Here is a 25,748-nt window from a genome sequence, read left to right as displayed (position 1 = left end):
TGAATTTTGGAAATTTGGTTAGTTTGTCTCATTTTCAATGACTCAGGGCACAAAGCCACTTCCAGGCCTGCCCCAGGAGGTGGGGTTGCGGGCATCACGCCCTTCCCAAGTGAGCGGGGGGGCTGGTCTCAGCCCCCCTGCGAGAACAGGGGAATCCCATCCATCCACGCCTCCCAGCCAGCCAATCGGCTGGCTGGGGGGCGTGGCTTGCCCTATTTAGGGGAGCGTGGCTTGCCCTATTTAGCGGAGGGGGCTCACCCTCTCTTCTCCGGCTAGCCCCACGTTTCCCCACCCTCCCTCCCTTTAGTTGGGCTCTAGGTAGGTCTCTGACTTTGCTATGGACTATGGTCTGTCGCCGCAAGGGGCATGGTAGGAATTTTTCCCAATTGGCAATTTACAGCCTTTTGGTTTTTCGCCTACCTCGTAGCAACTCGTCACAACTCTTCGGCATTGGCGGTAGGCATTGGTAAGAAGGGGTTAAGAGGATGTGGGGGGGGAGGAACGCCATCACCTCCCCCCAGTGAACGAAGGGTGGTCCGTTAAAGGACTCCGGGGGGTGTGGCCCTGTCTGAAGCCTATGGAGGTGTGGGCCAAAGGCACGCCCCAGAGCGGTGACCCGGGGGAGCTCCTAGTCGACGTGCCTTGGCGGGAGACTCCCCCGATTAGTGTTAACCCTTCCCCGTGTCTCCAGCAAATGGGCTGGAGCCGAATAGTCGATAGGACCAATGCCTAAGCCAATGCCTCTCATTCCTGAATTCAATAAAGTTGTGGCCTAATTTGCCCAATTAACCTTAATTATGGTGTCTCGTGTGTTTATTTATCTTGGTGGGGGGCGGGAACTCGCCACGCAACTTTTTCCCCCTTGCAGAAAGAGACCTGTGTAAGGCCTAGTAGAATCCTCTTAAATTTCTGCTCATCCCTAGCTGGCCTTTGGAACCTGTATGCATTCATACAAATCCAGTGGATTCAAATTCTTTAGCTGTGGTTCCTGCATTGCAGGAGGTTGGACTAGTTGACTCTTGGGGTCCTTCCAACCCTGCATTTCTGTGATTCCTATACTGTAGCAACCTGCTTATTGCAGGAATGTGGGTCCCCATGCATGCATGCTTCACTTACGCAGTCTTGCTAGTTACATGAACATGATGAAATGCAAGAAAATGTGTCAACATCCCGGGCTCTGAATTGGCCAGTGCACTGCATGCACCATGTGCCCATGCGCAGACCAAAGGCCAGCAAGGGAGAGAAATAAGAGGACTTCATTGGGCCCTTCCCACTCAGAATGTTTGACATTCAAATCAGCTAAGGACATCTAGTTTTAGTTTTAAGAATTTTGCAAAATTTTGTTACGGTCTGCCACAGCTGCTCTTGCAGAACCTCAGTCTGCTTAAAGGGCCTTTAAGCATCCAGAAACAAGAGTTACTATTGTACTGTTAAATGGTTAGTTCCCACCCTGAACCCAGTGGGCAGATGGGATTAGAATTTAATAACTCTGACCTCCAGATGTAAAACTGCCCTCCTGCTAATTTCTTGTGCAAGAAGGTATGTTCATCTAAAGTTTGAAATTTGGAACCCTTACCCTTTTAAATACAGGAATAAGTTATAATTAACCTACTCTGTATTAATATCCAGATTGCATTTTAACAGGCTTTCTGTTGAAAACATCAAGAGATTAAATAATAATAATCCAATTCCAATAACACCAAAAAATCTGGTTCTTTTAAATACATTATCTGTCCTGAAAAGCACTTAATCATATTAACCTTTCTAAAAGATGATTTATTAATCAAATTGTAAGACCAAGATAAGAGTTTCTGCATAATAGAGAATTGTTCTAGTGTTCTCCTGTAGGTCACGTCAACTAGATAATTTGTTCTGTGGGGTGGGGGTGGGGAACCCTGCCACCTACAAATTTATGCAATAATGACAAAAATAATATAATTCTTTACACATGAAAGACTTGACTCCTCTTAAATGCTTGGCTCCTGCTGTTCATGATGGGTGAAAGGGGAAATGGCATTTTTATTTCGCACTTTCAAGAGTGGCTGTTGCTGTGACTCATTTCATTCATTGTGTCAGACCTTGGCTTGAGCTGATTAGGGTTCAGATAAAACCCACTTTGTGGCTGGAGTTTTCAAAAGTACAATGAGGAAGCCACGGATTAGAGTTGCTTGCATGGTCGGTCCTTTCAGCTTCATAAATTAATCTCTTTCTCCATAGTACAGGGGCTTCTGTAATGATGCCTGTGACTGTTTGTTCAGACATTGTGCCAACTGTTTTTTAAATCCATGTCAAACCACAGCATCTGATTCTTCCATAACCATGGTTAAGCAGGATGTCTGAATTGAGCCTAAGTTGCAAGTGGCAGCTTGGATGCCAGACGTGATAGTGGTACAGTGCAGAGCTTGTAGACCACCTGACCTGTAGTCAGGCCTACAGTTTTGTATGGCACAACACCATAACTTTCATATAACTGGTAGGTGGGTGCGTATAGATTCCATATCTGTCACACTCCAAGAGCTCATTCAAATCCCAGAAATTTCAACTTCTCACCAAAATACTTACAAGCACCAACAGGGTTTCTGGTGCAGCACAGTCCAAACAAACCAAGGCCATACACAGGGAATTCAGAAGCAAGGCCAAGGAAAAAAGATCCAAGGTCAATATCTCAAGGTAGTCCACACAGTGCAATTCAGCCAGGAGGCATAACTAGAGTTGGGTACCAGGAGCCAGAGACTGGAAGGTTCAAGAAGGAAGCCTTATATACTTGGGTATTCTAAACCACACCCTAACCACAGCTGATGGCCCTGAAGGAGTATTATGGATTACTTATGCATGAGTAACCTGCAGATTCCTGTAGATGCTTGCTGTGCTGTTGCAGGGACCTAAACCTTGTGGTGCTGTTGTGGACTGGGGTGTGGCTCCACCGCCTCATTTGATGTCATGAGGCTCTTGTTCAGGTGTTAACCCAGAGGGGGCCCCTCAAGGGGATCTTCAGCATTGGAGTTATGGGTCCCTGCCTGTTTCTCAGTGGTGTCAAGTTCATCCTCTGAGGCCTTCATGCCTAGCACAATGTCATGGCTAGGCATGGCAGTATTTAACATAATGCAAATAAAACTTGTTTCAAAATTGCATTTAAATATTCTTTTTTGGTAGCTCTATGGTGGGAGTTGAAGATGCTAAGATGTAGTAGAAGAGGCAGTATATGGCATGTTATTGGAGGTTTAAATGTAGAACGGTAGACTTCATGTTTGGTATATGGAGCATTGCATTGATGTTAAGCAGTGATAGGGAACTTTTGTGGACCTCCAATATTTGCTGGACTTCATTTCCGATCAGCTCCAGCCAGTGTGACCAGCTATCAAAGATGATGGGAGTTGTGGTCCAATCACACATGGAAAGCCACAGCTTCCACAAGGCCTGCTTTTAAGGCTGTAAGGCCACACATACATGCTTTGGAAGAAATCTCACTGAGCTTCTCCTTAGTTTTTAGTCTTCACCTGCAAGTTTAGGAGTTTTTATACGCTGCAGTTAGATTAGAAGAAATACTGAAAGTACATCGCTGTGGAGTTTGGAGTCAGTGTGCAGGGTTGCCTCTGTAGCATTAACATTCTGTTCATGTCCAAAAACAAGCCATATTAGGGACACCTTGTGCATTACTTAACTTGATGAAATTCCTGGTTGGCTGCTGTAATCTACATAAAAACTGAGCAATAGGGCATATCTTGTCCTGCTATCTGTGACTGAGTGTCTAGGTTCACAGCAGCAACGGGGATCCAGGCCTCTCTCCTCAGTTGGAGCTATTCCCCAGTCCACATACCTCACTGGCCCTGCTTTGCATCCCGAGTGCTTTTGCCTGACTGGAATGTGTCCTTTAGCTCCAATAAGAACCTCTTTCTTGGCAGGAAAGAGGACAGAGAGCTGGGTAAATGTGTGTAGAAAATAGTCCACAAGAAAAAGGTAGCATTTGCATTCATTGTTAAGCCACTTTTGCCACTGGCCCCATCCACCACTGGCCACTAGCATGTGGCCCTCAGAAGGGATTGTGGCCTTGGTTTAAATGAATGATGTAGGACAGGGCTCAGCAAACATAACATGTAACAACATTCCACTAGGTGAGCAGATATTTGAGAGGGCATGTGAAGGGCCATCTTTCCCATGGGTTCCTGGGGGGCATTCCTGCAGCTGGAGGGATGTGAGGAGGGAGACCTACTGTGTCTCCTTTTCTTGTGGCCAGAATCACAGGCCTGCTTCTTCCCTTGCCAAGCTTCAGGAATGCTCTCCATAGAGGTTTATGGTAAGAATTTCCATTTTTCTCACAAAGCTTGGGCCAGATTAGCTTTGATGCATGGCTTCACACTACCAGTGTGAAAATTACTGCTGTTGGCATAATCTGGTCGTTCTTGAATGCTGGAAGAAGACACTCTGTAAACTACTTCAAAATGAATCATCTTTGTTGTCGAATTGCTGCTTCATGGGGGCCTTTTGGTGAACATGGTGTCCCCAAATGGACGTATAGCATCAAAACATTACATTGTATCTAACGTAGAGCCATTGAAATAATGGAAATGGCTAATTTGGGTTGAATCTGTGTAGGTAGGACTTAACTGGGTACAATCTGTTACACTTTTAAATAAATAAAATTTTTTTCTTGATATATTCTTCACCTTGCTTTTCTTTCTCTGTCTTAGTTAACAAGCACAAACCGTGGATTGAAACAACTTACCATGGCATAGTTACAGAAAACGACAACACAGTACTGTTGGACCCCCCATTGATAGCACTGGATAAGGATGCACCTCTCCGTTTTGCAGGTACGGGCATCTTGGTATTTTATTGTTAACTGTTGCGTGTCTTTTGAAAGTGTGAGAAATTTGGGTCAGAAATCACTCATGTAAGGTGGCAATGCACTCATTAGACTAAAGTCTAATGTGCTGTTATGCCAAACCAGTGATTCCAAATGATTAGACAGAGCTGGGGAGATAACTAATACAGTCTTTGACAGGGACAAGTACAAAAATCCACACCCAGGAATGAGGGAACACACAAGGTTGTATCTGACTTAAGTTGTACTCAGAGTAGACACACTGAAAGTAACAGACCCAAATTAGACTGTTAAATTCATTGGGGCTACTTTGAGTAGAACTAGCATTACATACAAACCACAGTTTGCCTGTGCAAGGTAGGACAACCTGGTTAATAAGTAGCACTTCTGAGAAGAACATCTAAACTAGATTTGAGACCATATGTCTATGGTCTACTGCAGAAGTGTTGGATTTAATAGATTCAGGATTTCATTAATTGAAATGAAAGATTGAAGAAATAATACATCTTCTGTTCTCTGGGTGCATGTTTCAGAATAGTTCCACTTTATTTAGACAAGATTCAACATGTAGCTAAAATTACAAGAGGCGTCTGGCATTTTGAAGACCTAACAGGTCTATTATGGCATAAGCTTTTCTCAGTTTGCGTCCACATCCTAAAACAAGTCTGATGTTGCCTCTGTTCCATGACGGCATATGCCATAATAAAACCCTTTAATCTTTAAAGGTGCCACAGGGTTCTGTGCTGTTTTGGATGTGATATCCAGTGATTATTTGTTAACAAGTTAGGATCTGTGCCAGTGAAGTCTGTTGCAGCTAAAGCAGCAAATGTGGTTACCCTTCTGGAACTGTAGCTACTTCCAGTGTGCTAATGTAAGAAGAAACACAGCAATCATGCAGAGAGAAAGAGCTGACACTAATTGTGTAGAGGGGAGCAGTGCTAGAAATTAGCCAGACATGTTTTATGACTGGAGTGGGTCCGATTGCAACCATGTGGAGATCTCTGGATGCCAGGTTGGCAACTGACATCTCCATCTGGCTGGCCCCTCCAGCTTCCTTTAAGCAGGTAAGCAGAAGAGTGTATTTATTGCATTTATATCCCACCTTTTCCTCCAAGGAGCACATGGCTCCTCAATTAATCCCTACAACGACCCTGTGAGGTAGGTTAAGGGGCTGTGACAGGCCCAAGGTCACCCAGTCAGCTTCATGACTGAGTGGAGATTTGAACCCTGATCTCCTAGGTCCTAGTCTGACACTCTTAACCATCTACCACACTGGCTTTCTAGAGTACTTCTGCTGTGGAGCAACTATGTAAATTAAGTAGGTAAATATATATGGGGAAAGCAAAATGGCACCTAGAGGAGGATCTGAAATATTTTCCTTAAAGCTTGAATTTGATTTATTCTGTATTGTTTGATTTGATGTGTTGTAAACCGCTGAGATTTTTTTCTTACAATATAAAGCCGTATAGAAATGAAATTAATAATAACAACAAACACCATACTTCGGGGAGGGGGGAATGATGCCAAATATACCATTGTGGTGACTGTAGCCCAGGCTTAAGGTGCCATTTGGCGATTAGCTTATATATCGGTGAGTTTCTAACACTGGAGAGGAGAAGAACATTCGCCATAATTGTTGTGGGAACTTGAAGAGCATTTTGACAATGGATGAAGCAGCTGTTGGGAGTTCTTTTTGAAAAGAAAAGCTGGATATGCACCATTATGTACAGGGAAGGGGGCTGTACTGTGTTGGGGTTAAGCAGCTGGACTGGATAACTACCAAATATCTGCAAGACCTCCTTCTTCCCAACAGACCCTCTTGGTAATTCCACTGCAGGGGGGGGGTCTTGGTAATTCCACTGCCCTCAGAAATTTGTGGTGGATGCCCAGGAGAGCGCATTCCCTGTGGCAGATCCTAGGTTGTGGAATTCGCTCTCCATGGAGGGGCATCTAGCACCATTATATAGTCTTCATCAAATGCTGAAGACGCATCTCTTTACCCTGGACACCTGAGATATATACATGTACAAGACCCACCCTATTCCCTTGACTAATTTGTTTTAAACTGTTTTTAATACTGAATTTTAAATGGTTGTAGCCTGCCCTGGGACCTCATGGTGAAGGGCAACTTAGAAATCGAACAGTTCTAACCTGTGGACAATTTCTTCTGCTACTACTTTGTTTTGCTAGGTTGTTACCATCATCAGCAACTTGCTTTAAAGTCTACTTTAGTCAATAAAGGGATTAAAAAACACATCCCACAGGTTGCCCCTTGATTGATCAGACATAAGGAGATTATGTGTAGGAGACCATTTGGTGTCAAGTCTATTCCTTGCTATTAACGTAAGCTTTTAATTAGTGGTTTGTCTGAATAAACCTTTTGCTAAGTAAAATCTTTTACAGGACCAAGTCCCTGATTGGGAAACCAGTCTGGCAATATTCACAACCAGCCAAAATGTTAAGATAGCAAGTTCATTGCATTTATTATGTCTATATTTCATTCTGACCCGTACAAACCTGCCACACTTTGGTTTTCAAACACACACCAGTCTGTTCTATTGAGAGCATGGGCTTTATTGTAGAGATTAAAGGGGTGGGGGTGGGATTGTTTTGATTAGTTTGTTCAGCTCCAGGAACAGTTTGCAGTCCAATTTTCCTTATTGTTTCAGTGTTTTCTATGCTTCTTGCTTCAGAAGGAGAGCTAAGGGTTGGGCATAGCTGCCCTGTCCAAGACCCTTTTATCTGTAGTTACAAATAACTGAATCTGAGACTTAGGCAGACAAATCATGTCCTTATTGTAGCTTAGCAGTAGAGCACCTGCTTTGCATGTAGAAGGTCCCGGGTTCAATCTCTGGCATCTCCAGGTAGGGCTGGGAGAGAACCCAGTCTGAAACCCCAGAAAACTGCTACCAGTTATTGTGTACCATACTGAGCTAGGTGAACCAGTGGGCCTGATTCAGTATAAGGCAGCTTCCTTTGTTCTTAGGACATGAGGGTGTAAGACAGGCCTGCTGGACCAGGCTAGTGGACCATCTAGTCCATCATCCTGTACTTATAGTGGCCAACAAGATGCCTATGTGAAGCCTGCAAGCTGAATATGCATGCAGCAGCAGCACTCCTATCCACCTTTGATTCCCATCAACTGGTATTCTGGGGCATGATTCTCCTGTATAATGCACTGAACTACTGAGTACATAAGGGGTACAGTGATCTCTCAAGTAAACTTGGAAGTTGTTGGACTCCAACTCCCATCAGCCCCAGCCAGCATGGCCCAGTGATCAGAGATGATGGGAGTTGTAGTCAAGGAACATCTCAAAGCTCACATGTTCCTCTACCTATATCTCACAGTTTTTTTAAAAAAATGTTCCCATGGGTGCGGTGAACATAAGAAGAGCCCTGTGGCTCTGGGTCAGACCAAAGTCGCATCTAGTCCAGCGTCCTGTTCTCACAGTGGCCATGCATAAGAAGTCCAAACAACAGCACTCTCCTCACTTGCGATTCTCAGCAACCGTAATGAGATAAGCTGTCTCAAATCTGAGAGAGAGATAAAAACTCTGGAGTTAAACAGAAGCTTTAATATAGTGTGTGTGCATAGCTTGCTTACTTCCAAGAAGAAGTAAATACTTTGGGTTGTGTCCCATTTAAATGAATGGACCTAAAGTTCATCATGTACATTAAATACATTGGATCTGCTCTTGAGTAGGACTAGCATTGCCTATAACCTTTTCCCCCAACTATTTTTCCACACTGTCCTATATTAATAGTGGTGTGTTAAAAGTAGGAATTTGCCATTGTGCATGATTTAAGTCTCCATTTTAAGGGACGTGCTTGCATACAGGATATAAAAGTCTGCATGCAGCATGTCTAAGCATTGTGGATTCGTCTTTTAAAAAATAACCCACAAAATTTAAGCCTTCTGTCAGTATTCCTTCCTCTCTCCCCACTTGCAGTTTATAGGAAGCTCATGTTCCGGTGAGTGATTGCTGATGTCTGCGTCTCTCCTGGCTGTGCTGCCAGCCCTTGTTTGTTTAGAGCAGTGAGCGGTGCTGCCATCCGGGCTGCAGCTGGCGAAATGTGTAGTATGGGAGTTTAATTGATAGGCAAAGAGGGGAAGCAAATAGCCCTGCTTGAGTCAGTGATCAGAGAGGGGCGTTGGCCTTGTCAGTTCCAATTAACAGATAGGAATGGATAATTTCCTGTAACTAGGTTTGCTGGCTAATTTGTAAATTGGTAATATTGGGCTTAGGGCAGGGCAGGGAGAGCTTTTGACATCACTCAAGCAGGAATGTTAGGAGGAATCTGCCTTGGTATAAAGGTTTGGTATACGTGTTTCTTATATATTGTGGCATTTTATGTATTGTAATTTTGCTGTTATTTTCATTGATTATAATAAATGATTCATTGCAATTGTTGAGAGTGAATTTTTGTTTAATACTATTTGCTGATATTTTGAGAGTTAATTTTAAAGTACAGTATACAGTAGTTATATTCTAATGGATTATTGAATATTACTTGGTAGAAGTCATTTATTTTAAGTCATATATTTTATTATGGCTTATTTCTACTGAATTGCAGTGTTATAAGATGTGTGATCTTTTTTGTATGTTTTGTTATTTCTTCAGCTGGTAAACCGCCTTGTAAACCTAGAAAGGTGGTACAGTGTACAAATTAAAAGTGAAATGAAAATTAAATGAAATAAAAACTTGAATTATCAGGCCTGTGGCTTCAAATTGGGTTTTTCTTTCCAGCTGTCATTTGTTTTCATCTGTGTACGGATGAGGTTGGAGTGCAGATGGAACAGACTAGTTTTTGAAGACTAGACAGTTATTTGTGTCCACCCCAGAACCTTGGAACTGTCACGTTTAGGATAGCTAAGTGTGGGGCTGTCCTCTGCCACTACTAAACAGTGGGGGGGGGGGTGGCCCATTAAGATGAATATGGCACTGCCCTCAGCCAGCCCCTGCCTGTCTTCTTGCTTACAATCAGCCTAGGGATTGGTCCTGCCTGTCAGTTTCCTCTACCTTAACCTCAGTGTTGCTCTTTGGTAGAATTCAGCAGGGAGGAGGATGGGGGGAAATATAGAATTATTTGCCGTTGCCTGGCTGCTTTCTGGCCTACCAGTCCCGTGGGTGCCACTGTTGAGCAGACAAATAATGGTCAGCAAGCTTCCTTAAAGGGCATCTTCTCCATCTGAAGGTAGAAAGAACTATAGAGTAGAATGCCGCTACCATAGGAGGGTATCACTTACCTCTGAGAAGGGGAAGAAGGACCATAGCTCTGTGGTACACCACCCTGCTTTGCAAGAGAAGGTTCCAGGTCCAGCCTCCACAGCATCTCCAATTCATTGGATCAGGTCAATTAGAGTGGATAATTAGGCACTAGATTGGCCAGTAGTCTTATCTGGTATTAAGTACCTTTGTTTGAGTGGGAAGGCACTACAGAGGTGCAAAACTAGAGCACTCTGTGGAAGACCTTTGCTTGAGGTCACATCACTTCCAATTATGTGTACCTGCGAGGAATATACCTGCATGACTGCAGTTCATCAAAAGTGTAGCTGTTTCTAATGGAGGGCACTGTCCATTGGTTAGAGAACCCAGAATCTGCTCCAATCTTGACCTTCCAATTTTCTTGATTGTAGGTAAATCCAATGCTGACTGCTGTATTTCAGCATTGTTTTAAGAAGCTGTATTTTCTGGTTCCCTGGTTGTTGTTTTTAAACAGTGTCTTGACTGTGCAACTCTGGCAGAAACATTATACCCATTAATTGTGCCCTGGAAATCTGGAGCACATATTGAAACTGTGACCTCTTGTCTGTTCAATTATTAGAATATGCAGAACAGTCCCAAAAACACTCCTTTTGGCCAGATTATGGGTGTTGTTTTTTAAGACTCTCTAATGTGCTCAGAAATGTTTGTTTGGGTGAAATTCCTGGCCTTTCTGTAGAACAGCGAGGGGCCAAATGAGTGCCATACTTCAAAGCCCAATTAGTGACATGCTTGGAATTTGTCTGGCTAAATGCTTGTTTCTGTCCTCCCTCTCCCCAGGGTCGATGTAGAACAGGGTAACTGAGTTGAATTCAAAGAAATATTTCTATTTCAAATACTCCAGGCCGTAAATTTCAAATATTTGCCTGTTAATTTTGCTTTGCTCATGTGCTTCACATGAAAGTGAAGATTGGCCAGTGTGGAAAAAGGGAAAAAAAGAGTTTCTCAGTGCATCTTGAGTACCGCAGTCAATGTTTGGAGAATCAAGGAGTGTTCCTGGATAGATTAGTTCTGACAGAGGGATGCCAAGAAGGGTGATGCTCAAATCGCCTCATGGCAAAGGTTGGCATTGACTGGCATTGACAAAGGACTTTAAGAGACCAATTAAAGTGGCCAAGAGCTGTGCAGTCTTTTTATTTTCAAAAGCCAGCCCAGGCAACTGTGTCACATTAACACACTTCTTTCTTGTCTGTCTCTCCCCCCTCCTCCTCCCCACCCCGCTTCGCTGTTAGGCTTCTTGCCATCATGCCGTCCTGCAGCCATAGACTAGGCTCTTAATGTTTTCATGGGAATGTTTGCTTCAAGAAAGCATAGTGTTTTTGAAGCAAAAGCAACAGAGTGTATTGTGGCACCTTTTTAAAGGCGTAACAAAATTTTATTATGACATAATCTTTTCATTGGACCTATTACAGGAGAAAATCATTCAGGTAGGAGTTGAGCGGCAAGGAGATGTAAAAATCGCAAACAGCAATCAATAAGAACTTTAAATGTAAATTAAATAGTGAAATCCGTTACAGTAGCAGATTGGTGATAATACGATCCTCTCACCAGTGCTGAGTAAATTAACATCTTTAGTGGAACAGGAAACTATTCACAAGCAGTTAAAATAAAGAAGAATACAATGTGAAATAGCTGAACTGCAGTTCATCAAGAAGTTCAGTGCTATCCCCTGTGAGTTAAATTGAGATAACTGCTTGAGTTAATCAGCTTACCAGTGCCAAATATCTGTGCTGTCTAGTACTGTTTCTCGTTGATGGTGATAATACAGTCATCTCTGCAATGCTCAAGAAAATGTCACCAGTCTGCCATTTCATGACTAGTCATGAAAGTTTATGCCATAACACAGCTTGTCCTTAAGAGAGCAAAAGACAGTTGATTTTTGCTGTAAGAAGCTAAGACAGCTACCATTCCCTCTGGAAATTGTTCTTGAAACTCATTCCTGTGTCAGAACTACCGTATTTTTCGCCCTATAGGGCGCACCGGCCCATAGGGCGCACCTAGTTTTTTTTGGGGGGGATAAAGAAAAAAAAATATATCCCCCCCGGCGCGGGGCTAGGGCGGGGGGAGGCCGAGCTTCCCCCAACCCCAGCCCCCAGAACAGGCTGCTATCCGCAAGCCTTGGGAGCCTGGTGGGAACTCCTGCGGGCTCCCAAGGCTTGCAGACATCTGCCCGAAGCCGGGGTGGGCTGCGGAGCGCTCCCCGGGTTTTGGGCTGCAGGCTGCTATCCGCAAGCCTAGGGAGCCCGGTGGGAATTCCTGCCGGGCTCCCCAGGCTTGCAGATATCTCCCCGAAGCCCAGGGCAGCGAGAGGGGTCGGTGCACACTGACCCCTCTCGCTCTCCAGGCTTCAGCGAAAGCCTGCATTCGCCCCATAGGATGCACACACATTTCTCCTTCATTTTTGGAGGGGAAAAAGTGCGTTCTGTAGGGCAAAAAATACAGTATTGGTACTCTAGCATTTTCATGAGCTTTTTGTATTCAGCCCTCTGGTTGGGGAACTTGTCTGAAGTCTGCTTGCAGGGGTGCAACAAGAGGTTTTGTACCCTCAGTGACCCATTGACTTCCCAAATATACTGTCTTGAGTTCCTTTCCCAGGAGGGCAATATTTGCTGTGCCTGGCCGATGAGGGCCTTAATTGGGTCTTAATTGAAAATCAATACTTTTTTTAAAAAAAAAGTCATGTGTTTCGGCATTGATTTGGGTCCAGTTAATTTTAATAGGACATTCCTATTTCATGCATTTCTTTTGAGAGTCATTTTTATTGGAAGAGGTAGTTGTAGTGCCTCATGCATTTAGAAGTAGCATGTGTCACCTTTCAAGTCTTTTCCACATTTAACAGAGACAGCATATAATGGCTGTTACAAGATGGCATAATGGCTGCCAACCTGGATGGCTTTAAGATAGACTCATGGGACATCAGTGGTTGCTAGCCACAGTGATATGTTCTACCTCCACTGTCAGAGGCAGTGTGCCTCTTAGTACTAGTTGCTGAGATTCACAAGTGAGGAAAGCTGCTCTTGTGCTCAGGTCCTGCTTGCAGGCTTCCGATTGGGGCATCTGTTGGTACCCACACAACCTTTAGATAACAGGCATGTATAACTTCTCAAATGAGTGAACATTTTTAAAAGTGAAGTGCATTGCTACTTGTGCTGCACAGATTCACTTGCATTTGGAAAGCAGAAGGCTTAATGGTTGGTGGAGCTGCGACAAGCGCATGGGTACCGCTCATCTTTCCACAACCCTTTCTGGCAGCAGCAGTTGCACACCCTGGTGGCCAGCTGAGCTAGAGATGCAGGCTGCCATGGTTCAACATTCAGCGAACGCTTTGGCAGCCCACTTTGCACCCTGCTGAGCTTTTTCTGCAGCTGTGCCTTCCTAATGCTTGTTGGGCAAGACCTGACACATTTGTTCCCCATGGTGTGGTTTGCCGTCCTGTAGCATAACAGACAGCAAGAGATGACTGCATAGTGTGTCTGACTAGATAGACCAGGAGTACATAACTCACAAGGGTAGAGCATCTGCTTTGCATGCAAAAGACCCAGGTTAAATTCTTTGGCTGGGAGAGACCCCTTCTTAAAATCCTGGAAAGATGCTGCCTGTCTGCAGACAACAAAGAGCCACAATAGACAAACCAACTCAGTATAATAATAATAATTTATAATAATTTATTATTTATACCCCGCCCATCTGGCTGGGCTTCCCCAGCCACTCTGGGCGGCATCCAACTAAATATTAAAATACAGTAATACATCAAACATTAAAAGCTTCCTTAAACAGGGCTGCCTTCAGATGTCTTCTAAAAGTTTGGTAGTTGTTATTCTCTTTGACACCTGGTGGGACGGCGTTCCACAGGGCGGGCACCACTACCGAGAAGGCCCTCTGCCTGGTTCCCTGTAATTTGGTTGCTCGCAGTGAGGGAACTGCCAGAAGGCCCTCGGCACTGGACCTCAGTGTCTGGGTAGAACAATGGGGGTGGCAGCTCCCTTTGTTTCTATGAGGTTATGTTTCTAATCTCCAGCCTGTGGGCCAACTTTTACCTACCATGCTGTTCCTGGAAAATCACACCCATTTCCTCTGCCCTTCAAGCCTCATTCCCTACCTACACACCTCCAGTTTTTCTTTCTTAGTCTGCTGATGTTGGATGCCTTGCCTTTGTACCTTCCCTGTGTCCCAGAATTGCTTTCAGAGTCCTCCATCTGCCCCCTTGTGGGATTCCCCCCCCCCCGGGATTCTTAATCCCAGGCAAACTGACAGCTTCACCTTCCCTCACAGAAGTCTAACTGCAGAATGTTTAGCACCTGGGCTGCTGCACATCCTGCACTGCCACATCAGCTCAACCAGTCAAGTATTGAAGGCTTCCCTGCTACAAGTAAATATGATATTGATACAATAGGCAATGTATTGGGGTGGCTGTGGGACTTGGTCCTAGGTAAATTGGCATAGGATGGCAACCCAGATCTCTTTTAAATATAGATATAGTTCAGAACAAGTATGTAAACTGCAAAGTACTGGAAGAAGGAAATGAGTGATGTTGAAAATGTGTTAACGTGAAATGGCATCTTTGGTGTCTCTGAACTTGAAAGAAAGGAGTAACATGAAGACCTGGTTCTGACCATTTGATTCTGATTTTTTTAAAAGAGAAATGTTCGAAGGTTTTCTGTGTAAATGTCTACATCTTTGACCTTTTCCTTATTTGCTCCCTTTTCAGTCTTTCCTGTATTACTGACTTGGGTTTATCTTTTCTCCCTTTAGAGAGTTTTGAGGTGACAGTCACCAAAGAAGGTGATAAAGGGTTCTTTCTATCCCCCTTTTATGAATATTAACCCACTAACTTTGGTTATGAAATGGGGAATCAGCACTTAAACAGAAGATCCTGTCATGCTCTTTGACCCCATTTTATTATCCCAGTTTTTTCCTCCCCGACCCCACCACCCTCAAAATATATTGATAGAAAAATGTTATGTAACCAACCCTTGGCTAGAAATATCGGTAAATCAGACATCCATTTGAACTGTGCAGTTTAATACCTAGGCTGTGTATAGTTCTGGTAAATGTGTTTTCTGAGCGTTTTCTCTAATAGTTTCCCTTTCTGGGGGGTGTTCTAGTGATATATTGAAACAAAACTTTTGCGAACTGACGCAATGAATTGTATACTGCATACCAGCAATTCATGGTATAGATTGTTGGTCACTTTGTATACAACTAAGCTGGATACAGTTGTAGCCCATGCAGGTATAATAGTTGTAATCTTGGAGATGGAGATACCCACAAACATGTTTATTCTTTCAGCCTCCCTTGCCTTCCAGCTTTCCTTTCCTTTTCAGAGCTAACCATGGAGCTTGGTTACATCTGTACTGAAGCAACAATGGTTAGTTTCAAAGTGGTATAACCACTGTAGGCTTGCACACTCTAGTCTGAAACTTAACTGCGCTTGTAGTATTAGTGGAGATGTAACTCTGTGCTATGGTTAGCTCTGAAAAGGGGAGAGAGACGGCAATTATGTGCAAGAAGGAAGTCGAGGGGAAAGAGAGTGTGAGCAGGTGGGGCATCCTGAATCTCACAACCGTAGGCACAACAGTAGAAATAGTTTGTCCTTGCACTGGGCCTATATCACTCTCTCCTATTTATGTTATGGTTTAGGGCTGAACCACAAAGTAAGAGTATAGAGGACAGTTCTAAGTTAGTAGGTTGAAATGGATGCCTGAAAAAGTTGGTATTTCTACCTTTTCTCATTCAGTAGTTCATTCTGATTCTCTGACTTTTTTTTTTAAACGCCAGGTACATTGCACAGGAAGACTTTGTCCTTTTGATCAATTGACAGAATTTATGTTAATTGTGGTGCTGAATCTTCTATATATCTTGAAGCTTTTCTTTCCATCTTTTCCCCCTGTTCCCTCTCCCGACTTTGTAACGGCGCATTATAACCTCCTGCTCTGGTCAAAATCCAGCAAAGCTGCCCAGCTATTTCCCAGTAGCTTGGCATAGAAGATATCTCCCCCACCCTGTGGCCTTGGCTGTTCGCTCCCCTAAGATCTCTTACTCTTTTGCCCTAGAGTGCATCTCAAGTACTCCTGTGAAATGCCTGTCTACATCTCTCTTTCTCTCTCTTTTTGTATTCCTGCATGAATGGATGCAAAGTAAAAAAACCAGTTGCTTGGAAAGCAAAATGTATGCCTTTTTATTTTTATTTTAAAAACAAAGTTCCTGGAACTCACCCATCTTTAAAAGCACAGTTGCCTCTTTGCTTTGTCCACAGACCCTCACAAACCCCTGGCTGCACACACATACAATTGCATTTAAAAAGCAAAACAAAAAAAACCCACCCCGCTGTTTCATGCTTTGTTACCTGGAAATGCTAACTAGAGTTACTTTGAATCTCATAGGTGAGATTTGTGGGTTTAAAATCCATGGCCAAAATGTCCCTTTTGAAGCGGTGGTGGTGGATAAATCCACTGGGGAGGGGATGATCCGATCCAAAGAGAAACTGGACTGTGAGCTGCAGAAGGACTACACGTTCACCATCCAGGCCTATGATTGTGGGAAGGGCCCAGACGGAGCAAATATGAAGAAATCCCACAAGTAAGTACAGCGTGGGAGAGAGGGAGGTGGGAGGCTCTGATTTAGGGATCTTTTTTCCCTCCTGACAGGATGCGGTTGTTTCTTCTTTGTAGTCTGCCCTTGAATGAATGAATTAAAACCGGCTGGTGACAGTGATAGATGCTCAATGGGTGGTCTTGGTACCAGAAGTGTTCCCAGCTGCACCCAGTCCCTAAATTGCATTGATCTGCCTATACATTACCTGCTTGATTAAAATCATTCTGCCACATTCATAAGCTGCCTGTTTGCCAGTGCATTCAAGGCCGTTTGCAGTCGTAAACAATGATTTGGGTTTTAATAATAAGCGTGGGGTAGGAGGGAAAGAGGTAAATAAAGGTATGTTCAGTGGTAGAGTATCTGCTTTGCATGAAGAAGGTCCCGCCCCAGCATCTCCTGATAGGGCTTAGGTAGAGACACTCTGTCTGAAACCCTAGAGAGCTGCTGCCAGTCAGTATGGACTATACCAGGCTTCCTCAACCTCGGCCCTCCAGATGTTTTGAGACTACAATTCCCATCATCCCTGACCACTTGTCCTGCTAGCTGAGGATCATGGGAGTTGTAAGCCAAAAGCATCTGGAGATTGAGGAAGCCTGGACTATACTATACCCCCCAACATTCCTCAGATGAAAATAGGGACAGTCTATTCTGCATTGTTATCACTGCTTGAGCATTGACAAAAGTTATTAGAGATTTTCTTTTCCCCTCAGGCTTCCCTATATGCAATGCATAAATTCTAATATTTCTGTGCTTAAAATACAGCAGTTCTGTGTGTTTCCTCTAATAGATGAAACCAGTTTGTTTTCATTTTTTAAAAATATAACTTTTATTGAGGTTCAGGACAAACACAGAAAATATACAGAATAAAAACTGTGCTGTATTCAGAACTCAAAAACATTGGTTCCCCTTCCCACCCAGGATCCACTGACTCTCTTCCCTAGAGAGCTTAATGTCATCAGCACACCCAAAGCCTCTTCATAGTACTTGGTTACAGCAGGACCAGACAGATTAAAGGGATTCAGTACATACACCTGTCATGCCTAAAAGAGCCAGATGCGTATTGGGTTGGAACAAGGTTTAGATCTCTAAATCCGTAGTCACATCCCATTCTCCAAGATGTACCTCTTGGATTTGCTCCTGTGCATATCTTGTACAGCTTGGGCAGGGTGCTGCTGCTGACACCCAGCTGCTCTCCAGCCTCTTAACATGGTCCAGAAGGCTTTGGTTGATGGGCAGCCTAAGAATGGAATGGATGAATGAAAGCATCAGTGCTCTTCTCCAATACACAGAAGTGGGCCATGATACTGTAGACCCTTTAATATGTTGTATGGAACAGGCCCGTCCTGGATGTGCAGTATACATAATCCATTTTTTCCCGGCATGCGAAAATTCCCCCCCTCTCCAGCACACAGCAGTCTTTATACACACTGTTCTCTTTCACATGTCCGCAAAGCTGGCCAAAAGCATTTGTTCATTGATGGGAAACAAAACAGTGGGTTCAAGGAATCTAAAATATGTAGTGGATCTTTTTGTACACCTACTTAGGCTCCCGCTGAAAAGAAAACTCTTGTGTGAATGAGACTGATGCTCTGTATATCATAACTTCAGTGGCTAGAATACTTTATGCAAAAGCGTGGGGTGGAAAACGGAAGCCTAATAAACTATATCTAATAAAGCATGGGAGCAGGTAAATATTGGTAAGCTAACAGATATGCTATGGGTGTAGAGAAGTTGAGAGAGAGAATAATCCATGGAACCAAGTAACTTAATATCTCAAAAGAGAGATGGGAATTTCAGGACAGGGAATTTATTACATGTGTTTATGAGGACATAAAATTAATACAAATGAGGAAAAGTCAAAAGCTTTAAACAAAATGAAGAACAAGTCAGACATCAGCCCCAAGTATCCTTTTTTAACTCTTATATTTATTCTAGCTCTGTAATAGTAAAATTATTTAATTCTATGCAAGTTTTGAAATTAAAGGCTTTAAATATTGCTGTTCGATTGTATGAAATAATAATTTTTTATTTTTAAAATGAAATTATTTATTTTTTAAATGAAACTGGTGCTCCAGACAGCGTTTGTATTTCCAAAGCTCAATTCCCTATTGATTTATTCTGTGTTTTGCTTACTGATAAGGGTCACACGTTTTTGTAATAACTTTTGAGTACAAGAGGGAGTCTCAGATATTCTTTATAGGTTTTCCTATTAAATATAAGCTATTGTAGTCATCTTTATAGTGGCAAATTTTCATGCCTTTAAGAAATGAGCTCACTTGGCCTTTACTTCAATAAATCTTGAGTTGTAATAAAAGCTATCAAATCTGGCTGACCAGGCCAATTGCCCTGTCTTTATTCAGTTCCCGTGATTCATTAGATGCCATTTATAGTAGGGGAAATAAATGACCGGCACCACATTTGCAAAGCCTGAGACATGAGAGTAGCTTTGGATGTTCCATGGAGGGACAGCGAGTGCCTTGCAAACCCTATTCTTCTTTATCTCTGTTTAATGTGCATTAGAGATGCAAGGCATTACTTGTTCCTTTGCCCCATTGTGCCTTCTTGAAACTGCTACGTTGCTTGCTGCCAGGCATGTAACTCCTAGGGGCTTGAAGCTGAAAACTCCAGACAGCTGTGTTGCTCGTCCTCTGACGGGGAAACGATAGCACTCCCATCTGTGTCTTCCTCCCTAGTAAAGAGGTAGTCCAACATTGTGTCCTCCAGATGTTGCATTGCAGCAAGACTCTTAGCAACTTGGCTCTGCAAGGAACCCACAGTGCATAGTTAGACTATGCAGCCCCCTGCCACAGGGGGCAGTGATGGCCACCAGCTTGAATGGAGGGCAGCATGTTGTCTGCTTTTGCCCAAGTAGATAGAAGAGCCCTGGGGAGTGTGGGATCAGTGGATGATTTCCTGTGAGTTGATCTAAAAAAATAAGCAAGCTTCATTTTGATTACTCTCCTGTGTACTGGAATAGCTAGAAAGATAAAGTAGGCAGTTGGTTGAAATCACACCTCGGACTTGGACTCCTTATCTACCCACACATTAGTAGCCTCCGTGTTTCAATAATAATAATAATAATAATAATAATAATAATAATAATAATAGCTGTTGTTTTAATGTATTTATATTCTACCTTTCTCCTAGTTCGGAATTCAAGGTGGCTTATAACATTTAAAAACATCACTATAAAATACAGAGTAATAAAAGTGAGCTAGTTGAAAAGCAATAGTTAAAATACATTAAAGCACATTTAAAACCAGCATTGAAATACAGTTTGCCCTGACAGCGGCCCAGTGGTCAGCATCTTCTGCATCTTAGTTTTCTAAGGGCTATCTGAATAATGGGAATAATGGTGGTCTTGCAGGGATGAAAGGCAAACATGCAGGTTCGGAGTTGCAGAATCTTTTTAGAACACTAATACTATTCTGTAAGCCATAACTGGTTGATTGCTAGAGAATGTAGTTGGCTCACTTTTTGTTTTGACTCTGCTGAATGCCAATAATTGGCTGCTACTCTGTCTCCAGAGCAACGGTGCATATCCAGGTGAATGATGTCAATGAGTATGCCCCGGTGTTTAAAGAGAAGTCCTACAAAGCCGCCGTTATTGAGGGCAAGAGGTACGACAACATCCTGAAAGTGGAAGCAGTGGATGCCGACTGCTCTCCCCAGTTCAGCCAGATTTGCAGCTATGAAATCGTCACACCAGATGTTCCCTTTGCTATTGACAAGGATGGTAAGTAGGACCATTGACTATGTGTGTGTTTATACAGGGGTAGTGTCCATTTCACCCTGCTCCATAAAAGCATTTAAATCTGGCTTTTTTTATTTTTTGAGATTTTGGAAGGGGGGAAAAAAAGCTCAACAACTGTCTGGAAATGTGGCAACCCTATACTAGGACTAACATTAGATACAAACGAGAGATGAGGAATCTGTTGTCCTCTACGAGCTCCCATCAGACTCAGCCAGTGTGGCCAGTGATCAGGGATGATAGATATTATAGTCCAACATCTGGAGGACCCACACCTTCCTCATCCCTGATGCAACAGAAGAAAATACCTCTTTTCATTGGTGCTTCAAATTTTCAGCCTACAAAATAGGAGTATTTCAAACTTTGTTGTCGAAAGCTTTGGAGCTGGTCGTGTGCTTGTCATAGGCTACTATAGGAGATCAGGTGTGTCTAAGGAAAGTTGGAAAAAGACTTAATGTCTCTCTGCTGCCCATCCTGCCCTGTGATGAAAAGTCACAGGGGAGGGATGGACACATTCCACAGCAGAGGTTCTCAAACCGCTGAAGAGGCTAAAGAGGCCTAGTGCCCGCAATTTTCTCAGCGGTTTTATTGTGACACAGGAGCTGTAGACTGAAAAACATTGTTAAAACACACACATCCTTTGATTTATGGAACAAAAAAAGTGCATTAAGTTATCTCTTGAGGTTCCCAGTGAGCGGTCTGCAGCAACTTTTGAGAACCGTCATTCTAGAGTACCCTGGACTCTTTAAGTTCACTTCATGCAAGAGGCACAACTGCTTGGTTAGTGTCTTGTTTATTTAGTGCATTTATATCCCACCTTTTCCTCCCAAAGAGCTCTAAGTGGTATACATGGTTCTCCCCCTCCTCATTTAATTCCCTCAACAATCCTGTGAGGCAAGTTAGGCTGAGATACACTGACACGCTCCAAGGGTCACCTGGTGAGCTTCATAGCTGAGCTGGGATTTGAACCCTGGTCTCCCAAGTCCTAGTCCAGCACTCTTAAGCACTACAGCACACTGTAGGCTGAGCACTGCAAAACACTCTTTAGCACAGAAGATTTGATGGGAAAATAAATACTGGATTATCTACGTGCATTTTTTGTTTGCTTTCTGTTGATTCTCTACGCGTTCCCCCTGCTTCTCGAACCCATTCACCAAGAAAATTCTCCTATAACTTGGCATAGGCATCCCAAGTAAATTTTTATTCACCACTTCTCCACCCCCTCAACCTTTTCAGTGCACCAGTTTGTTTTTGAAAAAAACACAAACACTTTCCTCCCGCTGTCAGGTTACATTAAGAACACAGAGAAGCTGAACTACGGCAAGGAGCACCAGTATAAGCTCACCGTGACGGCCTATGATTGCGGGAAGAAGAGAGCTGCCGAGGACGTGCTGGTGAAGATCACCATTAAACCTACATGCAAGCCAGGCTGGCAAGGTTAGTGCTGTTCCCCACCCACCCAATGCAGCGTTACAGCAGTGAAATGCTTTCCAGTGCATAATACCAGTACCCTTTTTTGGGAGAAAGGTGGTGTTGAGAGTGTTGGCCAAGCAGCTGTAGGTGTCCCTGGAAGACACTTCCTACTTGGATCCACTTCAATCTAGGTTTAGGCATGGTGGATCCAGGGTCTAGTCAACCCATGCAGAGGGGAGTGAGGTTCTGGCCATCCTGAATGAGGCAGTGATCTAACCACTCCTGAAAATAGTAACGGTACCGCTCTGTTCTGTCTTGTTCAGGCCCCACCTGGAGTTTCATGTCCAGTTCTGGGCACCACAATTTAAGAGCAATATTGACAAGTTGGGACTGTGTGCACAGGAGGGCAACAAAGATGATAAAGGGTCTGGAAACCAAGCCTTGTGAGGAACAACTGAGGGACTTGGGTATGTTTAGTCTGGAGAGGAAGAGATTAAGAGGTGATATGATAGCCACCTTCAAATATCTGAAGGGCTGGCAGTGTCACATGGAAGACAGTGCAAGCTTGTTTTCTGCTGCTCCAGAGGGTGGGGCCCGAACCAAAGGATTCAAATGACAATGCAGGAGATTCCGACTAAACATTAGGAAGAACTTTTTGAGGGTAGGAGCTGTTAAGCGGTGGAATGTATTTCCTGGGAAAGTGGTGGATTCTCCTTCATTGGAGGTTTTTAAACCGAGGTTGGATGGTCATCTGTCAGAGATTCTTTAGCTGTGATTCCTGCATTACAGGGGGTTGGACTTAGATGACCCTTAGGGTCCCTTCCTACTCTAGAAAAGCCTGTTGGTTTGTGACAACTACCACCCAGTTCCCAATACTACCCATCCCTCCCTTTAGGAAAGGTGTTTGAGAGGGTTGTGGCAAGTAATTGCAGTTACTCTTGGAAGAAAAAGATCATTTGGACCCATTCCAGTTCTCAGTTCAGGCCCGGTTGTAATAGGAAGTAAAATATTTTTAGTTCCTAACTCATCACCTTTGTCCTTCTGAGGCTGTGGTTTTGTACTTCTTTATATTCTCTGCTTTCTTTTAAAATTGGATTGATTGAGGTACGAGGGTTTGTTAATGGATCTTTACTGTTCTCCCCTACCCCCTCTATTTATGACTTCAGGCTGGAGCAAAAGAATGGAGTACGAACCTGGAACTGGCTCTCTCGCTCTCTTTCCCAACATCCATCTGGAGACATGTGATGAGCCCATCACCTCCGTGCAGGCCATAGTTGAGCTGGAGACCAACCATATCGGGAAGGGCTGTGACCGAGATACTTACTCTGAGAAATCCCTTCACAGGCTCTGTGGTAAGTTCCTTTGGTCTGACTTAGGCCTATCGAAAATCCACGCCTTCCTTTTATCTTTATCTCATTTCAAATAGTCAGTGCAAAATCTGCATAACCCACCCCCCACAAATCAGTATTTTTAAAATCTTAAAACTTCATAAAATTAAACTATTTTGCTGTTGTTGTCATCCGTCTTCTCGAGAGACAACAGAGTGCATTTCCAGGATTAAAGTCAGACTGCTGAGTCAGCAGCACCAAAGTGACCTCCATGGGGTGCAAGCCTGGGAGACCTGGGATGCCCAGAAAACAAGACCCCCCCCTCTTGGCCTTGCTGGTGTGATTGAAAGGAAAGCAGAGCAATGCATTTGGCACCAGCTTAGCTGCAGGACTTGCCAGAAGTACAAGGCACCATTCAACCATCTTAGGGACTGCACTTCTGATTTCTGTAGAGTTTACTCCATAGTCTTTTCTTCTCCTGAAGATATTCCACAAGGCAGCGGAGGTATAGGATCAGAGTTTTATTTCTCCTAAATAGGCTACTTTCCCAGGTTGACGAGCCCCATCTGCCCCTATAATACAACTAGAATAAATATGGATGGAAGTAACTATTCTTAATAAAAGGAGCAGATACTTCATCTGGTGTCTGTAACTTGTTCTTCGTTTTGTTTGAAGCCCTCAGCTTTTCTTTTAAGTGCATTTATTTCATGTGCTTTGTACAGTATGCTATTTTCTAAACACACAAATGCACACTTCTCTGTCCTCCTTCCATGCAAGCAAAGAGTCAAAAGACACATTTCCAGCCAGGCAAAAACGCTGAGTGAGTGTGTGAAGCAAAACCAGTGAGACAGATAGCCTGGAGAGGGTCCTGTGGGTCAGATAGAGAACCCTGGAGGGCTGCATTTGGCCCCCCGGGTCTGAGGTTCCCCATCCCTGTTGTAAGCATTGACAGACCAGAGGTGGAGGAAGGTGGGCGCTTCCCTTTAGCATGTGGCCTTTAAAACACAAAGGATAACTCATTTATTTGTGTTACTGGTTTATAACCCTCCCTTTTTTGTTGGTGTGCTGGAAGTGGCGAATGCACATCACCACTGGCCCGAAATATCAGTGTGAAATTATAGCAGTCTTTATCTGTTGCGTGTGAGTCGGTCTCTTCATCATCAGCTAGCCCACAAGTCTTTATTCACAGCTTCTGCTGTCTGCCTCCTCTGGGAAAGACCAGAACTAGGCCATAAACAGTGCAGAAGGCCAGAAGAGGCAGGTGCAAACCTGCACCTATATCCCTAATAGTGTTATATTATTCTCTCTTAACTGTAAGCTCCTTTGGGAGCCAATCTTGGCTGCATAGCATGGTGTCAGTATCTTTACAAACAATTCCCAGTGCAAGCTCTTGAGAGATGGCTTTGGTCTTCCTCCATGGCTCCTGTCAGCTGAACATTTCTCCAAGGGAACGAGCAACAATGGCAATTGTTAGGGCAGGGTTTGGTCCCTTCCCTTGCTCCTGAGAATTAAACAGCCTCTGAGTGCAGCAGCAGTGATGGCTCATGGAAGGCTGAGCTTGAGGGATTGGATGACAGAACCCATATGAGAGGAGGGAGCTGTAAATAGTGATGGAGCCTTCTTCAATTTGAAACAAGAACTCAACAAGAGAAGTGCCATTAGAGCATAATGCAGTTCTCAACACAAAGTGCAGAGATGCTGAAGGCAGTGGAACCTGGTTATTTGCAAGTGGGTTAGGGGGGGGGGCATTTTTAAAGCGGTGGGGGTCTGTCTAGCTCCACTACAGTGGAAGTTCAGGAAGCAATGCTGACTCTGAATTCTTGCTGCTAATTCTGTGAAAGCCTAGCATTTTCCCCTAACAACAGATATCACACACACACACACACACACACACACACACTCACAAATAAATGTGTTTCCTTTGTTGGCAGTCTGCTGTGACATAGTTGATGGTTTTAATTGCAGGTGCTTCCTCTGGCACAGCTGAGCTCCTTCCTCCTCCGAGCAGCACGGCAAACTGGACAATAGGCCTTCCGACTGACAACGGCCATGACAGCGACCAGGTCTTCGAGTTCAATGGCACCCAAGCCGTGAAGGTCCCAGACAACGTTGTCACCGTCAACATGAAAGAGCCTTTTGTGATTTCCGTGTGGATGAGGCATGGGCCTGGGGCCAGGGAGAAGGAGACCATCATCTGCAACTCAGACAAGACAGGTTGGAACGGATGGGGAAGGGAACCCTTGGGCTAAAAAATGGGGGCTTTTAGGACTGGCTGAACCATTGCAACGCCACAGAACATTAGCAAACATTCCAGGTTCTGTGAGTTGGAGGGAGGGAGAACCTGATTGCATCTGTGTAAGAATAGTTGCCCAGTGCTCACCATTGCTATTCTATTGTAATGTGGCAAAGGATGCTGCAGTCTGTTCTGATTTTGTGTGTTTGGTGTGGGTGAGGGGCAGGGGCAGGGTTGTTGGTGGTGGGTAAATGTATCTGATTCTTCATGTTAGTGGCAGTCAGAAGTGTGGAAGTTGCTGCATTCCAGTTTTCTCCAGCAGGTGTTGTAATAGGATCCCTCA

General features: G+C 43.8%; 1 protein-coding gene across 3 annotated transcripts in view; it reads left to right on the top strand.

Annotated features, from left to right (window-relative positions):
• CLSTN1 (calsyntenin 1) overlaps window positions 1-25,748 on the top strand; it is a 62,607-nt gene that overhangs the window by 16,835 nt on the left and 20,024 nt on the right. For 2 of the 3 annotated variants that reach the window (XM_082229936.1, XM_082229934.1), the window contains exons 2-8: window positions 4,689-4,811; window positions 14,839-14,868; window positions 16,470-16,665; window positions 20,208-20,416; window positions 21,719-21,868; window positions 23,011-23,196; window positions 25,138-25,386. In XM_082229936.1, coding sequence (XP_082086062.1) covers window positions 4,689-4,811; window positions 14,839-14,868; window positions 16,470-16,665; window positions 20,208-20,416; window positions 21,719-21,868; window positions 23,011-23,196; window positions 25,138-25,386 — 1,143 coding nt within the window. The remainder of the gene's footprint in view (window positions 1-4,688; window positions 4,812-14,838; window positions 14,869-16,469; window positions 16,666-20,207; window positions 20,417-21,718; window positions 21,869-23,010; window positions 23,197-25,137; window positions 25,387-25,748) is intronic. The other variant, XM_082229935.1, reaches the window with a different exon arrangement.

Source organism: Podarcis vaucheri (genome assembly GCF_965113315.1).
Source record: "Podarcis vaucheri genome assembly, chromosome: 7".
In the NCBI taxonomy this organism is placed as follows: domain Eukaryota; kingdom Metazoa; phylum Chordata; class Lepidosauria; order Squamata; family Lacertidae; genus Podarcis; species Podarcis vaucheri.
The sequence above is the reverse complement of the archived record's forward strand: the minus strand, read 5'-3'. Positions and strand labels throughout refer to the sequence as shown.